General features: G+C 41.4%; 2 protein-coding genes across 6 annotated transcripts in view; one reads left to right on the top strand and one right to left on the bottom strand.

Annotated features, from left to right (window-relative positions):
* VSTM4 (V-set and transmembrane domain containing 4) overlaps window positions 1–9,549 on the top strand; it is an 89,177-nt gene extending 79,628 nt beyond the window's left edge. For 2 of the 5 annotated variants that reach the window (XR_015795892.1, XR_015795891.1), the window contains exon 11: window positions 8,320–9,545. The gene's annotated coding sequence lies outside the window, so the exon portion shown is untranslated. Of the gene's footprint in view, window positions 1–7,597; window positions 7,861–8,319 lie in introns of all 5 variants that reach the window. The other 3 variants (XR_015795893.1, XR_015795894.1, XR_015795895.1) reach the window with 3 other exon arrangements.
* WDFY4 (WDFY family member 4) overlaps window positions 738–19,214 on the bottom strand; it is a 191,028-nt gene continuing 172,551 nt past the window's right edge. Inside the window, exons 57-61 of the mRNA XM_088139404.1 lie at window positions 14,815–14,994; window positions 11,783–11,965; window positions 10,565–10,652; window positions 7,688–7,802; window positions 738–5,766 (exon numbers count right to left, since the gene is read on the bottom strand). Coding sequence (XP_087995530.1) covers window positions 5,700–5,766; window positions 7,688–7,802; window positions 10,565–10,652; window positions 11,783–11,965; window positions 14,815–14,994 — 633 coding nt within the window. The 3' untranslated portion in view covers window positions 738–5,699. The remainder of the gene's footprint in view (window positions 5,767–7,687; window positions 7,803–10,564; window positions 10,653–11,782; window positions 11,966–14,814; window positions 14,995–19,214) is intronic.

The raw sequence follows: 19,214 nt of genomic DNA, 5'->3' as shown, positions 1-19,214 counted from the left end.
GACCTCTATCTGCAGGTTAACTGTAGAGATGTCTCATACCCCCAACAGAAATGTACAAGGTGCTAGATACCAAAAAAAATAACTAATACAGTATGATTCCCATTTGATTGGCACCATAGAGTGAGTCCATACAGTGGCTTCTTCTGTGCCTCTGAGGTATCTGGCAGAACAAGCCACCTTTGCTTTTCCATACCGTGTGGAATATCGGAATGAAGAGTTGGTGCTCAACCTTCTTTGCTGATATAGTCATTCTTTCATCTGCAGTCTGGTTCAAATCAGACTCAGTGTTTTGGCAGTTCAAAGATATAAAACCTTGGCAACCCTTGTCCTGTGTAGAGAGATGAGAGTTACTCAACCACTACCTTCTTTGACTGATGAAAGCAAGGCTAAAAGGCAGGAAGAGTATCTGGAACACTGTCTCAGCAGAGATCTGGCTATCTTCCTCCTTGCTGGCTTTTAGGAAAATGTGAAAAACTGAATTATTTTGGAGGCCTTCTTCTTAAGTTTATATTTGATGCTATCTTCTTCTTCTTTCTTTTCCCTTGTTATTTTTTTAAATTTCTTATACTTATTTTTATTGTTAGAGTTTATTTTGTTTTCTATGGATTTTATCCAGAATTTTTATCCTGTTACTATGATTGTGATTGATTTTTAATCTGACCATTAATGTTTTAATTTTTGTCTTATATACACTATGTAAGCTGTTGAAAGTAATTTGATTTGATTGCAGGGTAGAAGACTAGATATATACAGATAGATGATGATAGATAAAAGATAGATAGATAGATAGATAGATAGATAGATAGATAGATAGATAGATAAATATAATAGATGATAGATATAGATTGATGAGATGATGATACATAGATAGATATACATAGATAGATATAGATAGATGATATAGATAGATGATAGGTATAGATAAATGATTGATAGATGATAGAGATGGATATAGATAGGTAGATGGTAAATGATAACGCTTCCCAGTCACATGACTGTGTCGGGCAGAGTGATAATCACAAACACTCCTGTTTGTGCAGAGCGCGGCAAAAACTCCAGGAAAATATTAGCCATGACAGCAAACACAATGCAATGTCCATTTCTTGTTTCCCAAAGAAATCCAGTCAGAAAATATATACTAACTGGTGTTTATTGATAAAAATGCAAAATTCCATAAAATGCAAATATCATACAAAATATAAAGAAAAACACGTCTTCTCATGTAATGTAGCATCCAAGACTTATTAGCAACACAAGCTTAACAAAATCTCTAGCTACAAACCTCTAGAGAAGAGGTACACTACTTGGTACTTTGTTACAACTAAGTAGCCCATAAAACCTACATAGTGGCTAACACTAAAACAACTAACAACTACTCAGAGAGGCTGAACATTTTCCTCCCCTTGTATTATAGCTCTATGCCACCCCCACTGGGTAACTAGCATACACACGCCAGTAGGTGGCAGTAAATAGCACAATACACCACACACAATAACAGGTGTTTTTCACACATGATCTCTGTAGTCAAAATATTATTTGTTATTGTTGTAAAGATAACGGGATGGATCCTTTCCCATGAGAAAGAAAATCCTGACAGACTGAAGCACATAAAAGCACTTGTAATAAATAATCAATCTCAAACACTCTATTTCTGGGAAAGGCACTCAAGATTTGTTCATATTTCCAGACAAATCTGAATGAAACTGCAAGAAGAAGCTGAAATTAAGACAAGATGGCATATTGGTGAATAGGAAGCTGGATTGAGAATTGGGGTCCGTCCTCTTCTGACAGGGCTGCACTCCTCCAAAACAGAGCAGGCTCCCAATCCGGGCTCCTTGAGCATCAGCAGTCACTGGATTCACAGGTGGCAGTTATGGCAAAGAACAGGTTTACACCTGGTGTGCCAGCTGGGAGCCTTTCTGAGCAGTTGGATTTGGCAAAAGTTACCCATGCTTTGATTTCTACCCAACATTACTGCAGTGTTCTCTGCTTAGAGGTAACGTTGAAAAGTGTCCAGAAGTTGCAGTTGGTGTAAAATGTGGCAGCTAAGCTGCTAACTAGTGAAGGAAAGACAAGGATACTCATCACTTAATGAGCCTGTACTGGTAGGCAGTTGCTTCCTGAAGCACAATGTAAAGATTATTGACCTTTAAAACCTAAATGGCTTGGGGTCCTCCTATTATGACTGAGTCTGGCTGTTTGGAACCACAGGAGAGGCTCTCTTAGAGACGCCTCTGCTGTCAAAGGCCTTCTCTCATGTAAGGGGTGGGGGGCAGGGAGCTCCTGCACTGCTCCCAGGACCTGCCTACATGCCTTCCGGAGATGCACTCAATCCCCTCTCTTTGGCATTTGCAGAAGCTGTAAAGGCCCCTCTTTTGCAGGGTTGTCATTATTAATCATAGAATTCGAGAGCCAGAAGGGGCCCTTGAGTCTAACCAGTGCTCGGGGCAGGATCCAAATTAAAGCATCCTCAAGATATGGATGCTTAGTCTTAGTCTGCACACATCCAGTGAAGACAACTCCCTGCCTGTCCAGCTAATTGGTTCCACATAAATATATTATTAATTTTAATGTTTGGGATTCTCTTTTGACTTTAAGCTCTCCGGTATTTGAGTGAAAAGAATTATGTAGAGAAAAACATATAAATAACAAGTAAGTGACTCTGCAACTCACTTTGGATTCAACTGGGGCATCCTGGTTGTTGAAAGCCTAACATGGCCAGAGCCTGAAGTTGGAAAACACTGTACAAATACCTAAAATTCAGTGATGTGGCAGAAAGTGCTTGTCTCATTCCCACTCAGAAGCTGGTCTGCTAGTAAACCATCTTGCCCTTTAGGTGGTGGGGAGCCCCCCCTTTCTCGTCCTCTCCCATCTATTCCACTTCTGTCCTCCTTCTCCACGGCCAAAGTAGACTGAGCAAGCATGTGCGGCTTCTGGTTCATGATTGCTGCACAATAAAATAAAGAAGGAAAGGGGGGTGGGCTGACATCTGCCAGCAATCTTACTTGAAAGACCCCGGTTTCCTATTGGGTGAATACAGTGGGGAGGAAAGATGGAGTCAGTCTATCAATTACAGTCATCAATTCATTTTACAGCAGTCTCCCTTTCCCCAATTTATTTCAAAGGTGGGGGGTGATAGAATGTCGAGAGATGAGTTAATATACTTCCACCTCATGATCCTGCTGAATGTGGGAGGGGGATGCCACAGCAGAGGGTGAATTAGGCTTCCCACTCCCTTCTCAGCAACTTGTTCTAAATCCTTGATTTTTTCCATCTATGTTTAAAAATGATGTGATGATGGGAATGACCAGGCAGCTAACCAAACTGTCCACCATAGTCTTGCAGCAGCAGGACGAGCAGATCAACATTTATCTGTCCAAGACAAGAGTGGGCTCACATTGGTTCTTTGGAAACTATTCTGGTTGACTGTCTGCCTGTCTTGGCAGAAGCTAGTGCCTTCTCCTGAATTTGTCCCCAAAGGCAAGTACTCTTTCCACTAATGTGTGCAATCTTATTTACACTTGACTGCATTATTACAGCTGTGATAAAAATCATGCAAATTCAGTAATAAAAACCCTTCACTTTGGGGTAAGCATATAAAGATGCTTGCAATTTGCCCTTAATCTTTAAAAAGGGAGAAAACTATGATACCTTAGGCTCTGTTACACAACATGCCAAACATGCAGGCTGGCATTCATAAATACGGGTGGTACATTTACACTTAAATTGACATTCTGACAAGATTAGTATTAACATTATTTGTATTAATTTAAACTATTGTCCAAATCTTTAACCAGAATCAGATATTCATCTCACGTAGATGATGCTGAGTGTCCTAAAAGTATAGCAAATTTAATTTGTCATTGTGCATTTCCTGCCATGGAGGTGGACCGGTGCCTTTGGTACCATAATGGAGGAAACAAGGATTTTTTTGCCTCCTGGTCAGTCTTGGACAGTGGCATCACTGTATTGCTGTGCCTCAAACACCAAAATCAATCAGGCTGACCTTTTTTATTGTTACTGCCATTAATTAATACAGTGCTTCTGTTCTGTTCAAGTTAAGTTTGTACAATTTAAAAACAGGCAAAAAGTTCCAATTGCTCATACAGTTTATCGCTAGTGAAGTCCATCTATCCGTATGCGTGTATGTAAATCTCACAATGGAAGTGAACTAGTTGTATTTTAGCCTTGGAGAGGCCTGCTTGGAACATATGTGACTGGGCAGGTATGTCACCTCCATATGGAATCATATACAACAGGGGAGTCTGAAACCCTATTGTCGTTGTAACATTCAAGGAGGAGGAGAAGAAATGTGTGGATATCTATGAGTATTACTGTAAGAGTCCACTTAATGGTGAATTCCTGAGCTGCATAAGCAGCTTCAGAAGGGAGGAAAAAGCCACATTCAAGATCTGACAGCTTCCTCTCTTCGGGTGCTTTCCCCGCTCTGCCATCACCTGATAAAACTATCTGTCAAAATATCATCAGGGGCCCTCCAGCATTTCAGACCAGGCCCCTCAGGACAGAACCACCAACCTTTTGTAGGCAAAGCTGCTGTTCCCAAACAAAAGCAGCCACTGGAGGTTTGTTTATGACCAGGAAGTACAACTGTATCTGCACTCAATATAGCCAGCCAGGGCAAGAATTAAGTTTATTTTCTTTAGCACAAATAGCAATCACACAATGTCTACAAAGGGCATCCCAAGGAAATGCATACATTTATCCCAGGCTCATTAAAAATTACATCAAGTCCTAGATGCAGATGAGATCTCCAGCAGCTGAACTGGGTTTGGCTGAGCAGAGAAAATGGAAACATCAAGACCAAAGTACAGGTGAGCCAGGAAGCCTGAGATTGTATTTCCCATGTCCATCTTCATGAGAGCAATGATGGGGCATTTCAGTTTGGATTATGCTTATGGTCCAGGAGATGGGAGTCAACTCAAATTAGTAGCCACATTGGCTGCTATTAGTCACAGAAGAAAAACAGACCAAGTTGAAGTTTAATCCCCCCCCCCACTGTACTTCAGCACAGCCTCAACCAGCATCCATATGGCATTTTTTAAAAAGGAAAAAAGAAACAAAAGAAACTGCCAGAAATTCAGAGATTTCAGGATGAATCATGTGAAACTTAATCCTCCATTGCTAAATTTTCAGGAAAGCAGAAACACTGGTAATAAATAACCCCAGCATTATTTAATAATACTTAGGTAATATGAGTTGAAAAGGGAGCTGAACTTCCCTCACCCCATTTTCATGGCTTCATTTGTTCCTTGGCAGCGGTGATGGTAGAACGAGGCTTTCCAAGATTGGGGAATTTTCCCCTCGGGCTTAGTTGCCTGTTCATAATCTGAGAAATATTGCACAGTTCTCAATCTGGGAGCACCTTCTTAAACTGCCCATGGGAATTTGCTATCTCAGCCTTGCAAGACAACAAGCAGAGGGGAGACTTTTAGGTCAAATATTCCTGAAAAATTCTCCCAGCTGCCCCATCTCAGTTAATCATTTTAGGTGCCCATGACTAAGGCAAGATCAATCCACCCCACCTTTGCTCGTCTAAGGGCTGAGGTGGAATATGTGTTCGCTGGGATTTTACGTTTGTCAGTGCCCCACCTCCACCTCTTCTAATTAAGTGTAACATATTGGTAAATTCTGCAGTTACGCATTTCCACAGTTTAAGGACCAGTTCATACTTCTTCCTTCTATTCATCAATTGACCAACAGTAGACCTTTCCTTCTTCATTGCCAGCCAGAAGCTTGGAATGATTCCTAGGGAAGAAGTAGAGATAGGAAAAAAAAAAAAGTTTTTAGGAGTAATATGGTTGAGAACACTGAAATCATATGCTTGTGCTGGAAATTATTATTATAATGGGAGGAGGAGGAGGAGGATTAGGATTAAAGATATCTATGACATTTTTAAGTCAGATCCATACTTGACAGAAATAAATCCCTAGGAATAGCTTCTGGAAAAAATAAATATCCTTTATATTCTAATCTTTTCCCTTCACATGGTGACCCTCTGTTCTTCAATAGTTATCAAATATTCTGACTCTAATCCAGTCCAGTTTGAAAATACTTATTTGGTGTGTTATCTGAATAAACAGGTCACACCAAGTTCACACTGCTTCTTGGCCTTTTGGCCAAGATTGTGATATTGTGTGTGTGTTTGTGTCTGTGTGCACATATGTAGTTCACAGAGTGGTCAAAAGTTGCCCTCTTATATCTGGAGACTGCAACTCTTTTTCTCTCTGGGGCATGTCAGGTCCAGCTCAGAAGTAACCTTTCTGTAGAGATGGGCGTGAGACTGAACTGAATAAAGCAACTTTATATGGGAGTATTCGGTGTGTGTGCTGATGTTTTTTTAGGTCTCACAATATCGTAGGTCAATTGTGTTTCTTTGAAAGACTGAAAATTAGGGTTTTTTCCCCTTGACCAGAATCAAAGATGAGGCCTTTCAAGCTGTTAGGTTCAATTTTTTGGAGTTGTTTTGTTTATGACAATAATTCACTTATATGTCTTTTTAAGAAGAAACTAGTGAGTTCAGATAATTTAGGTGCTGTGGCACCTAGAATGGAAACTGTACAATATGATGTGGTTGTGTTCTGTAGTGGTTCCCTTTATGTCAGATAATATTTTAGACATTAATTTTGGTTTGGGAAACTGATTTCACTGATTTTGAAAAAGCTAAACAAGGTCAGATCTGGGTAACAGCAGAAATCTGGTGCAGGCTAGACTGGAAAAAGACAATGAAAAACTATGAACACAGAAAATAAATACCAGAGAAAAAATACTAGGTTTAAACACACACACACGAAGTAAAAAAAAAAAAAATCCACAGTATTTCTAGCTAAACATTATTCTCCTTAAGCTTGCAGAGATCACTGCTCCTGAAACAGACTTCTCATCCCCTCCAGATCCCTGGGGATTCCAGTCAGTTCATTCTGAGGCTGCTGGGAAGATGGAAGGAACCCCGTTTCCCTTCTCTGCCTTGGTTCCCAATTTCTCCCCTTGTTTTGAAAAGAAACAATTTTTCTCTGTAGCAAAAGAGAAGAGATCTTTGGGCAAATTCCTTGCTTCCATAATCTTGTCAGCTTGATGGTGGATTGAAGCTCAAACGCCACTGACTACTAGGGAGTGTGAGAGGTGGCTTGCCTGCTGATTCACTACAGTGGAAAGTTCAACAATATTTTTTCTACTACAACTAAAATAATTATTTTGCTTTTCAACTAAAATGGTACCAAAGTTCAGAGGCATCCTAGTCAGGATGTTTATTTCAGAACTGATGCGTAGCCCCAGACACGTTCTTGCTGCTAGAGACAAATGGAGACATTTGGTGGCCAGGTAGGCCATGCTGTTCTTCCATAAGTTGTTAACCAACACTGTGGGAGAATATGGGGCTGCTGAATGCGGGCAAGAACATTTCTGTAAAGGAACTTTTTTTTTAAGATTCTTCTGTCTTGCTATTATTGGTAAACTTTGAACTCTTCCCCATTCTAAAAATGTTGTGGCCTCAGGGGGAGGCTGTGAAGCAGGAGGGGCCGTTTGTTACTACAGGGTGCCGCTCAGCACTTCTCATTCAGAGTCACTTTTTGCTTCTCAGAAACACCAGCATCTTGCACGATGGAGACATACATTTGTAGCTCGTGTGCCCTCTAGTGAACATACAAGGTACTGCAGCCAAAACGCTTACCTGGAAACGGCCAGCGCTGTGATGGGCGAGGCGGCTTTGCTCGGTCCCTCTGCTGGAGCCATACTCAGCCGCAGCTCTCTGTGGAGCACAAACGCCTCCGCCCCTTTGCCGCCTGCTGCGAGGTTAAAAAGGAATCATAAAATGGTTGGGATTTTCATTTTGGAGATGAGAAGGTGGGCTGTAAATGTTATTATTTATAACTTGTTAAGTGAACAAATATATTTAATCCTGGCCTGTACAATTGCCAGAAGGGCCTGTCCCAATTGAATTTTCAGCCTATGATAGTTACATGTGCTGACGTGTGGTTATATCAATTGTGGCTAAATTGGATTTGTGTATTATTGCTTTCTAAATTGCATGCCTAGTTCAGCAAAATTGTTCATCAGTGTTTACTGTTTCAGTGCTTAATAAGATGTCCCAGAATACCTTGCTGTCAGGATATAATGCAGCCCATAATTGCCCAGTTAAAACAAATTGCATAAAGTCCTGGTAGTGTCAACTTACCTAAATCTGTTCCTCATACAATCAATAATTAAATGCCAAGAATACTGCGCAAATAATGTAACTCAAAATCATGGTTCCTTCAGGTTTTTTTTAGTGCTCATGTTTTGGATTAATCATTCTTTCCACAGTGTTGCAAAACAGAGAGGAATATCTGGCTGCTGCTGAAAATACCTCAAGAACAAATTGTTTTGAGGGAACAAGAGGCTGCCGTGATGAGGTCTGCTTACTGTTCAAAGATCTGGCATGACATCTCTGGATTTGGATCAGGGTAAGAATTTATGGCCTCCAGAGTGACGCGATGCAGAGCCGCAGCTCATCGTGGGATGCAGCTCACCATCTGAATTGATATTTACCTTCTGCAACCTACTGTTGAAGAAACGGCAGTGGGGTTCTCTAACGTTAGAGTGTTTTATAAACGAGGGCTGTACTTGTGCTATAAGTACGAAGAGGAGGGATGGGCCATTAATCGTTACTGATGATTACGTGCCATCAAGTCAGTGTCAACTCTTAGCAACCACACAGACAGTTTCTCCCTGACCATGAGAATAATCATCTCCAGTTAACGACCTATCAGTTCACGTGATGTGTATAAATTTGCCTTATAGTGGAGGGAAAATGCTTGCTGGTCTGTGTACAATGACTCCCCAAAGCGGATCATTTGTGTATCACTGTGTATATACATGCGTGTGAAAATATACAAACGCCAAAATCCAGCCGGCTGTTGATCTATTTAGTAGACGTTTGTGGTGCCATTTACTGAGAGGGCAAAGGCTGGAATGTTCATGCCATCCAAGCCAAGTTCTGCGTTTCTCTCCAACTGAGGACGGAGCAGAATAAAAGTTTGCGGAGGGAGCCCTCTACTGGCTGCTTGCAGTCTGGCAGCTCTCCCCTTCTATTCTGTCCTGCTTCATAGGACAGAAAGTTTTCAGCCTTCTCCCCAACTGATACAGGATTGGCACACATCTTGAATCTCCATCTTTCTCTAATCATTTTGTGTCTCCTTTTAATGACATTTGTTGGTTGGAAAAGGTGTTACACGACTCATTCTGATTTTCTGCTACAAACAGCTGTCCTACAACATCTGCTGAGCCCTATGTCAGTCTTGTGCCACGTGATTTATGACCTAGATTTTAAAAAGTTGCTTGTTCATCCTGTATTTTTACAATATCTTATCCTCAGAAAGGTTTTGCCTCCTCCTCCTCTTGCCGTGCAAAATCATAAATTGGCAGAGGGCCTTAGAAGCAGTTTTCACCAAGCTCTCGTTGATGCAAGAAATCCAGAACCCCCAACAAATGACTCTTCCAGCCCAGGAGTGACTGGGGTGGAATACCGGGAAGCAGAATTGGACCATTCTCTCAAACCAGGCAGGAGAGGTGGTGGTCCTGTACCTGTACTCCCACTCCCTGCCATTTTTTTCAAGAGCAATAACTCCTGCATTTGTCTGTGCAGAATTCTTTCCTGACTCTAAGAAAAGAGCCCCTGAAAAGAAGGCTCCAAGGGGACACTTGAAGAAAGCCATACTGGCCGCTCTCCGCTGGCAGCAAATGCCAGTCAACACAACTCCATGGTAACTCGGGCCCCAGTGCCTCACTCTATGAAAGAACCCCTCTGAATGAGGCAGTGGGTGCAACGTGCTGCGATGATAGGGAAAGATGGCTCGTGCTGGGTAGGATCACTTGTCCTGGGTAACACCACTGAAGCAGAACAACAATGGGTGGATAAAGAAGATAGTGATACATCCTGCTGGCATGGATACCAGGACATCTTGCATGTCCCCTGGTGGGTTCCATTATCCACCTGTTCTTACTATTAAAAAGGCTTCTGTATTCATCTAGATTCTATCCTCCTGCATATATAACATCTATAAGATGTAGTTCTGCCTTCTGGAGCATCAGGAGGGGAAAAAATCCAGTTATATTTGACAGTCCAAGGAAGGGAGGATAATGAATGACTAATTAACAAAGAGAGCCAGCTTGGGGAGGAGCTGGCCTAAAACCAGGAGACGGTGAGTTCTAGGCCTGCCTTAGGCATGACAGCTGATGGGTGACTTTAGGCCAGTCTCTTTCTCTCTCAACCTGACCCACCTCACAGGTTTGTGGTGGTAGGGAAAATAGGAGGCAGGAGTAATAGGTATGTTCATTACCTTGAGTTATTATTAGATTTTTATCTAATTATTATTTTATTATAATAATAATAACCAAGAACCAAAAAAGGGAAGGAAACGAGTCCCATATAGCAGTGCAAAAAAATGTGTTAGGCCCAACACATTTCAGAGATCCTCCTTTTTCAAGGGCATTTATAGACTCATCCCAGAGCTGTCAGCATAGTCCTAAGCTTAATATTGCAGAAAAGTGATGCCTGGGTTTTCCTTACCCTGTTTTGCTTGGCATTCACAAGCGCTCTCCTCTTCCACCATCCTCTTTCTGTGGCTCAGGGGGAAAGCTTCTTCAAGCTTCCAGACCTGAAACATCCAGGAAAACCAGTGAAAAGCAGTGGAACCCCATCCCCTCCCCCACCATAATTGATTCCATAAGCTTTAATGGATTACTCAACTCTCAGGCAATAGTTTGTGAGTTACTTTAGCTGTGAGAACATGGTATTTTCTCAGATCTAGTTTTAAATACTGGCTAGGCAAAAATAGGAAGAGCAAGTAAGGGGGTTAAATTAACTAAAAGCATAGCTTGAAAAACAGAGGGCAGAGAAAGGTCCTAAAAATCCCATTTTTTTCTTGAGGATTGTTTGCTGCTTGGATTTCAAAGTTATATAGCCCCTACAGGTACATCTCTATTGTACTATTCATACATATGTTTTTAAAAGAACAGTAGAAGAAAATCATCATCCTGATTTAAATGATACACACTTGTCTCAGCAAGAGGGATCAGGCAGCAGAAGCAGATTTTGGCCATATAAAAAAAAAGGGCAAGGACACTTTCAAGATGCTTTTGCATCATTTCTCAAAAATCTCCTTCCTGATAAATCAGAAACACTTAAAATACCTTTTCAATGTTAAACTATTTCAGTGACTAAGTAAAAAGAAAATGTTAAGCAGGCTGAAAACATGTCACTGTGTGGAGTTTAAACTATAAAATACTGTATTCCTGTGAATGGTCTTACCAAAAATTGTAGGTGGCTTATAAACTATTCTGTAAGCCCCAGGCTTTATAAAGTCATTTATAGGCTGCAGCTCCGTATCTGCCTATTTGGGAATGAGCCCCACTGAACCAATTGGACCGTGTGAGGTCCCCAAACAGCAATACCTTGGTTGGCTTAACCAAGCCAACCATTTTTTCCATATAGTTCACCAACTGGGGAGAAGAGGTGGGATGCGAAGAAGGAGGCTGTTTTATCTTTTCTTCACCAACTATTTATCCATGAAAACAGCTTCTCCAGCTCATCATTTACTTCAGAACACCTACCTACCAAGTACCAGGGAGCAAGTTATGCTACATCTCCATGTACTCTTGTCAGTTCCACCCCTGCAGAAGTTCTGCAGAACATGCCTCTGCCAGCAGCCCACAGAATGTTTATCTTTGCTTTTAGGATATGACAGGAAATCCCTGGAAGTGGATTCTCCCTCTGGAAAAAACCTACCTGCACATAGCCGTCTGTGTCCCCAGTAACAATAAGACTCTGCACATCCCAGTTCTTCACTTCCAAGAAGCAGCAGCAGGAAATCATTCCTCCAGCTCTTAAGGTGGCATTTCCTTTGGCTAGAGGCTGCCCGTTGACAGTCCACAGGCACAGGGTCGTTCCAGCGCATGAAGCAACCTCACCCTACAAAACCATCCCAAGGGCAGTGTTGAAGTCCAGGCAATGCCTTTTCCATCACACAAATAAGATCAGAAACCAAAATGAACCCATGCAGGAGAGTCGGCCAGGTCATTAAACAAGAGCCCAGACAGGTAACTTGGAGCTGAAGAGATTGCCACAAAAGCAAACACTCAGAATGAGCTGAGCTTCCTGAAGATTTCTAGGCGTAACAGAAAGGGGTTCTTCATGTGTTCAGAATAAAAAGAAAGGAATCACTGCTCAAGGAAGATGGTGAAATACTAACAACTAACCAAGGAAGGGCAATGCTACTCATTTCCTACTTGGCCCCACTCTTAAAATAGGGCCAACTGCTTTAAGAGTTGCATTAATTTCTGTGGGTGGATTCTCGCACTCACGCAGGGCCCAAAGCATTTCTGAATACATTTTCAAAATCTGGTCAGTTCTATTTTAAGGTCTTTTAATTGCAAATGGAGTTCCCCAATGGATACTGTGGGAATACAATGAAGCATTTTTGTGCACGGCTCATTCGTTCTTTTTAACAGTGAACTCAGGTAGCTGAATTCTAACACTCTGCTTGCAGAACAGGCCAATGGGCACTGGTGTCCACGGGCAGTCAATATTGGTGAGGTGGCAGATAGAGTCTTGTGATGCAAGCCCTGCCCATTTGCACATGCACTGGCACTAGAGGCACCTTCAAAAAGGGTGGGGCTTGTGTTGCAACACACCCTCTAACATCTTGTTGATTTTGACATTCCCCCCCACCAGCAACTGCAGCCATTGAGGAACTAAACTGGAGGATCAGCAAGAAAGCTGTTATGCAGACGTGTAAAACACATAAATCAATACTCTGGAGAGGACACCTTCCTTGTCCCTTGTCCCACAAAACAACTTAATGAACGCAATGTGTTCCCAGTAGTTTCTAGGAGCCACAGTCTGCATGATTTTGCTAAGACTCGGGCAGTTGCAGCTGGTCTAGCCCTGCAAGAGAGAATGAAAGAATCAAGGCAGAGGTTTCAGGGGTGGAACCAGAAGCATGTATGTATGCTTAAAAGAAGAGAAGAAATTAAAAGTGCAAATTAAGAAAAACTGCAGAAATAGGTTCAAGAAAAAGAATAAGAATCTTCTATACTGGAAATGTGCCTGAATAATGATCTTCCCGAAAGACCTTTGTCAATTTCAGTTCCTGGAAAATGCTGAATAAATATATGAATGGCAAAGATGTTTCAGAAAACCGACTCATTGATAAGGAGAAGTGGTGTGGACTTGTAGTATTTTGATCTAAAAGGCAAGAATAACTGATCTACCCAAAGTGTCACCCATAACCTTGGCAAGACGCCCAGGACAGAGGAACTGTGTGGCACGCAGACGGGAAGCCTGCCTTGGATTCTGAACATGGTGGGGACCACGCCTACCCCAAGGAACATTACGAACAGTGGGGGGGGGGGGAGGAGGAGGAGGAAGATACAGGGCGCAAATGAAGAGGGAAGGAAATGCATTTCCTAAGTCCTAGAAAAAAGCTCGTCTCACATCTGTTCCAGTGACATGAATGCAACACATCCCCCAGTTCAGGCACTGCTACATTTAAAATGCTAAATGAATTGAGAAATGTCACTTTCCTAGTGGTGAAATACTGAGATTTTAAATGACAAGAAAATCTAGGAAATGTTTACACTATAAATTAATCATAATCAGGAAAGGTAATAAGGAGAAAGCAACTGCTGTTGAGTGGAAATGGATGAAAGATACCCTTAACTCTTTCTCTGAAGAAAATTCGTGGTCCTCTTCATGAAGAAAAAAGGAGAAAAGAAAACAAGTCAGGGGCAGGGAGACTTGGACAGAAAAACAAGTATCATGCAGACCCCCAGTAACTGAAATCTTCCACTGATTTGTTCATGAGACAGAAGACAGAGCTCAGCTTGATATCTGGGGGTTGGGCAGGTATCAAGAAAGATGGGGAGCAAGACCGTTTGCATGGGAAAGACAAGGCAGGAGCTGGCCACGGAGCCAAGAATGCAAAGGGAGATGAGGACAGAAAACAAAAACTGGGACAAGCTGATAGGCAAAAGTGACGTCTTTAGATCCAGCTAGTGGTAGGGCACAGATGGATGTAACAGTAGCCCAATTCCTCTTCTGAAATAAGAAAATCCACTACTGGAGGGATGATAAGGGAGCAGGGAGGGGGACCATTTCACTCCTTCTCTTCCTATTCATTCCCAGCTCCAGAGCATCTCCCTCCCCTTCTGGCTTTTCCCAAGTAAATTAATACTTTAGTGCATTTAAGTCCACATAGGGAAAATATGGAGCAGAAAAACAAACAGAAGTTGAAGTGACCTCCACCCTGCTGTTTTGTCCATACTAATCACTTCCCTGCAAGTACACTTCCCTGTTTCAACTAACGCATTTCTTTGGGACCCATGGAGGTATCTGCTGTTTTTCAGAGATTAGCAGTCCAGAAGAGGACATTTGTTTCCCAAGAAGAACCTGGCTGATGTAGACAACATGAGATGACCTCTGGCTGGGGGAAGAAGCGTCTGTTTTTTCACCAACTGGCACCCAACAAAAGAAAATGCATGTAACCAAACACACAGGAGGGCAAACTCTCTTGAAAGCTGAAAGCTCCCAGAGAGAACAATCCTGCTCCTCCTCCTCCTCCTCCTGTTTGGCTTCTCTGACTCAGAGACTGCTTTTAGTGCCCTCTTTCAACATTAAGGATCCTATTAGAAACCTTTGTAAAAAGAAAAAAATCAATCTGTCGCGCCTCAGGATGGTTTCTCACAGAGAAGAGCACCCATTAAGTCATCATGAAATGTTCATGGATTTGTCAGGAGAACGATGATAAATGAATGCCTTACCGTTGAATCATTGATGGCAACAGCTGAGAGGCATGTCTCATGGGCAGGAAGCCGGGTGAGGCATGTCAGCTGGTTCAAGTCCCAGATGATACAGGATCTGTCAGCGGAACCACTCACGATGATGCCGTAGGCCATGGAAGCAGCCAAGCAGGTCACCGGCTGCGTATGTCCATACAGAGGCTGGGGGACAAAGCAAGCAATGACCACAGCACAGAGAGAAGGAAGTGGGTAGCAAGCCTCAGCGTGGTAGCCTTCTTCATATGCCTAGAGACACTCAGCCTGCTCCCCACAGCCAAGGAGTGGGGAACAGGGACTAGCTGAGGGCAGGGCCCCATCGCTTTCTTCATGTGGGGGAGGAGAGCCAATTGTGAAGGGCTAGAAAGCACCAAGGCACCATCCCCTCCATCTATAATGCCCTGATAGGAAGGCAACACTATTCCAAAAGGGTTTAAATAAAAGCTCCCCACACACCCAGAAGAAATACCCCATTAATGTCAAAGCAGTAAAATTGAGGCCTGTACACCAAACTGATACTGGGAAATGTTAGAGCTGCACAGCTTTTTAAAAGAAAAAAAATTGAATAATGAAGCCTTCTCTCTGATTTACAGTGCTATCAACTTCTTTAAATACATCAGTGAACGGTGCGACTCCTGGGGAAAAAGGACAACGCTGTGCTTGTGACCGAAAGGAATGCAGAATTAAATTGCCAACGTTGTTCTGGCACATACTTCTGGTTGACTATGGCTGCAACTCTGTGTTCATGTTTGGTCACTACATCTCAAAAAGGGTGTGGTAAAGCTGAGAAGATGCAAAGGAGGACACCTGGTCTGGGCTATTTACAATGGAAGCTGAAAAAGGGGGAAGTGTAGAGATACATAAAATTAGGCATATGATCAAGAAAACAAACAAGCAAACGAACAAATTTTTCTCCCTTTCTCACAGTGCTTGATGTTAGGGGCAGTCAATGAAGTCAAACGGCAGGAAAATCAAGACAGGGTAACCAAATGGTTAGACAAATATTTCTGAGGCTGAACAAGATAGGATACAAACTCCTGGCTTCTGCTTTATTAGAGGCACACAACTGCCTAATTTACAGTATGTAAGGTTCCTCGGAAGAGAGAGGTAAGAATAATCTAATCCAGGAAGCCCAAACCTTTTGTGCTGATAGGCATCTTTGGAATTTGGAGAAGAGGTTGTGGGTGTTTGGGGAAAAGAAATGTGGGGGGCTTGCCCATAACAAAATGGCTGCCATGAAGGACACAATCAGTTTACACCATTTACTACAATGCAACTAACCCTTCTTTAATCTCTACAGGATACTTCCTTCTTTCCTTTGCCTGCCTTTGTCCCTTTTCTGGGCACTTCCAAACAAAACACTGTGGTGCAGCTGACCATTATTTGTTTCTGGGGCTCATTTAAAGATCACCAAGATTATGTAGAAGCTGACACTCTGCTGTATGGCAGGCTAGCGTTCCACATTTTAATAATTTATAACAATTTCTAAATAACCTAAAGAAGTCTGAGAAGAGCCATTCAAGTGTCTGCAAGGTCATTGGTACTTCCAGGTGCCATGCTGGGAAACCCAAATGCAATCCTTATTTTATTGTAAGCTGCCTAGAGTCATGTAAAAGTGAGATGGGTGGCTATATAAATTAAATGATTAAAATAAATAAAATAAATCCTCCCTGATATACATAGGACCCCCTAGCTTATATAACACCCATCTCTCCTTAGTTAACACAATCCTTCATCCAGTGAGGGGGAACCTTTTCACAAAATGTTCTCTAACACTTACTGGTAGATGTAGAAAGTCCAAGGAAATTTTCTCTGGCAACTGCTGAAGGCAAAGAACACGATGGGTGTCACCTGAATTGGCTCTGGAGATTCCTGAGAAAGTGCATCAGGAATGTCAATTCCAGAGCACTTTGAAAATGATTCCTGATAAGTATGTTGTTGAAGAACATCTCAGTTGATCAACATAGCAATGCCCTACCGGCCTTCTGCAACCTAGTATGATGCTAGTCTCATGGATTGGGATCAAATACAAATGCAGGAAGGGTATTTTCCTTCCCTTCTTCGTTGGCTGTTGGGGAAGGAAGATTACATATCTCTTTCCTCTGACACTGTGGTTATTCCATTGTGAATTGATAATTAAATAAATAAAATCAAGAACTGGAATAGGATGACATACAGTCTAGTATAGCCGTTCAATGGCTTCAAAGGGGGATTAGATAGTTTCATGAAAGAAAAGGCTATTAATGGCTAGATAGTCATGATGGTTATATGCATTTATTTCAAAATTCATTCTTTAGATCAATAGATCTCAAGGTAATCAAATACAATTAGTAAAAGCAATAAAACATGCATACATACATACCCATCATGCTATTCCCTCTCGGAATAAGCAATGTTATACAAAGATATAGTAAGCAAAATAAATTAAAGGCAGAAGACAAAATAAGGTAATCTAACTAAACAGAGTTTACATCAACTCCATTAACTATACCACTCCATACCTTTTTGTTTTAACAAATTATTCTTGCTTCTTTTACTGCAGACATAGCTTCATATTCTACCTTTTATTCTTTAAACTTCTCACCTCTCTTTTCATGTACATTTCATCAAGTCCATTTAACCAATTCATTCTTTTTTTCTTTTTTTTTATGGTTGGATCTTTCAATCTTTCTGTATGGCCAAAACACTTCAGTATACACTGGTCAGTCACTTCTGTATTTAATTTCATTCATCACTTACTAATTTTTGTCCCCTTTTTTCCTGTATGCACATCTTAAGTACATATTCCCACTGCATTCAAATTTTGTTTCTCCTGACATTCCCAACTGTCTCCTCCACATGACAAACAGCTCTTACATACAACAATTTTCATAATTTTTGAGAAACATTCAATCCTTGCAACAGACCAATACTACAGCCCACATACAACCTTCCTATCAGAATTTGCATCTCTTAAAATTCCTCCACCCATTTTCTATTTCCTAACAAAGTACATAAATTCATCCACTTGTTCTAATTTTTCACTATTTATGTATATAATTTGCAGTCATTCCCTGTCAGGTACAGGTACCTTGATCTTTTATGCATTTATTTTCAGACATATGTCCTATGTTGTATCATGCAATCTATCTAACATTTGCTGTAAATTATTAAGGCTCTCAGCAAACAACATGACATCATCTGCTTTGGTCAACTGAATCTTTCAAACATAACAACTTTTAGTAAGATAAAGTAACAGGAGACTATATCAGCAATAAAGCAAAACAATAAAATATAATAAAATGATTCTTCTTGTCATTTTGTCCTATGTATCCAGTACAGGGTTTTTCTAACTGTGTTCTGCGGAACTCTTAGAATTTGACGAGATGGGAAGAACCTTGAGGTTGGATTGGGTTAATGACACATCTAACCCAGGATTCTGCACCAAGAGTGATAAACTAATACATTCAAGAAGATCCTGGTCAGGAACAGAAGGACAAGAGGCTCTCTTCTGCAGCTGCAGAGGTAGTACACAGCCATTGTTGAATCCCCATTAAAACTATCTAAACTGAAGATCATTTTATTTGATGGTAGAGAATAGTTTAACCATGACTCGTGCATGTAAATCCTTCCTTTTATCAGACCTGAATCACCCCACATTTATACAGAAAAAAAAAAATTATTCTAGCCCCTATGCTTTTTAATCTCTATGTCAGTGATATTCCAGGATTCCTGTATGCTCCAGACTCTCATATGCCAAAGATCCATAATAAATTTATTAATATTCTTCTATATGCTGACAATATGGTTTTAATGGTACATTTTCAAATACGCCTGTTGCAGAAGCTGTTGTAAAGCTAAATACCTACTGCGTTTTCAATCCTTTAAACAACAACAAAATGGTATTTAGCAAAAAAAAAAAAAAAAAAAGTGAAATACAACTGGCAGCTGGATGGGGAGCCTTTTGAACAAGTGAATTCTTTCACTTACTTAGGAGTGGTCTTTACCAACACAGGGTCATGAGCAAATCATTTTAAAAGAAGCTTAGTGAGGGCTGAGGCAAGTATCAAAAAATTATGTATGCTATTTAATTACAATTACCCACGTACCTTGACCCCCATATTGAAAGTATTTAGGGCAAAAATAGACCCAATGCTGACCTATGGCGTGGAACTGTGGGGCCTCTCAGAAGCTACCCTACTTGAACAAGTTCAGACCTGCTTTTTAAGAAGCATCCTGGGAACCAACAAGAACACGTCATCCCCCACCGTCAGAGCAGAAACAGCACCCATAGCCACTCAATAATAGAAGTTTTTACCTATTGGCAGAGGATCCATTCAATGGACCCTGACAGACTACCCAAAACATGTTTAGCTGAACAAGTCAGTATGGCTCAGCCCACCACC

This window comes from Python bivittatus, unplaced genomic scaffold (assembly GCF_059951505.1).
Source record: "Python bivittatus isolate LINGU-HERP-01145 unplaced genomic scaffold, Pbiv_v1 ctg000210_np1212, whole genome shotgun sequence".
In the NCBI taxonomy this organism is placed as follows: domain Eukaryota; kingdom Metazoa; phylum Chordata; class Lepidosauria; order Squamata; family Pythonidae; genus Python; species Python bivittatus.
The sequence above is the reverse complement of the archived record's forward strand: the minus strand, read 5'-3'. Positions and strand labels throughout refer to the sequence as shown.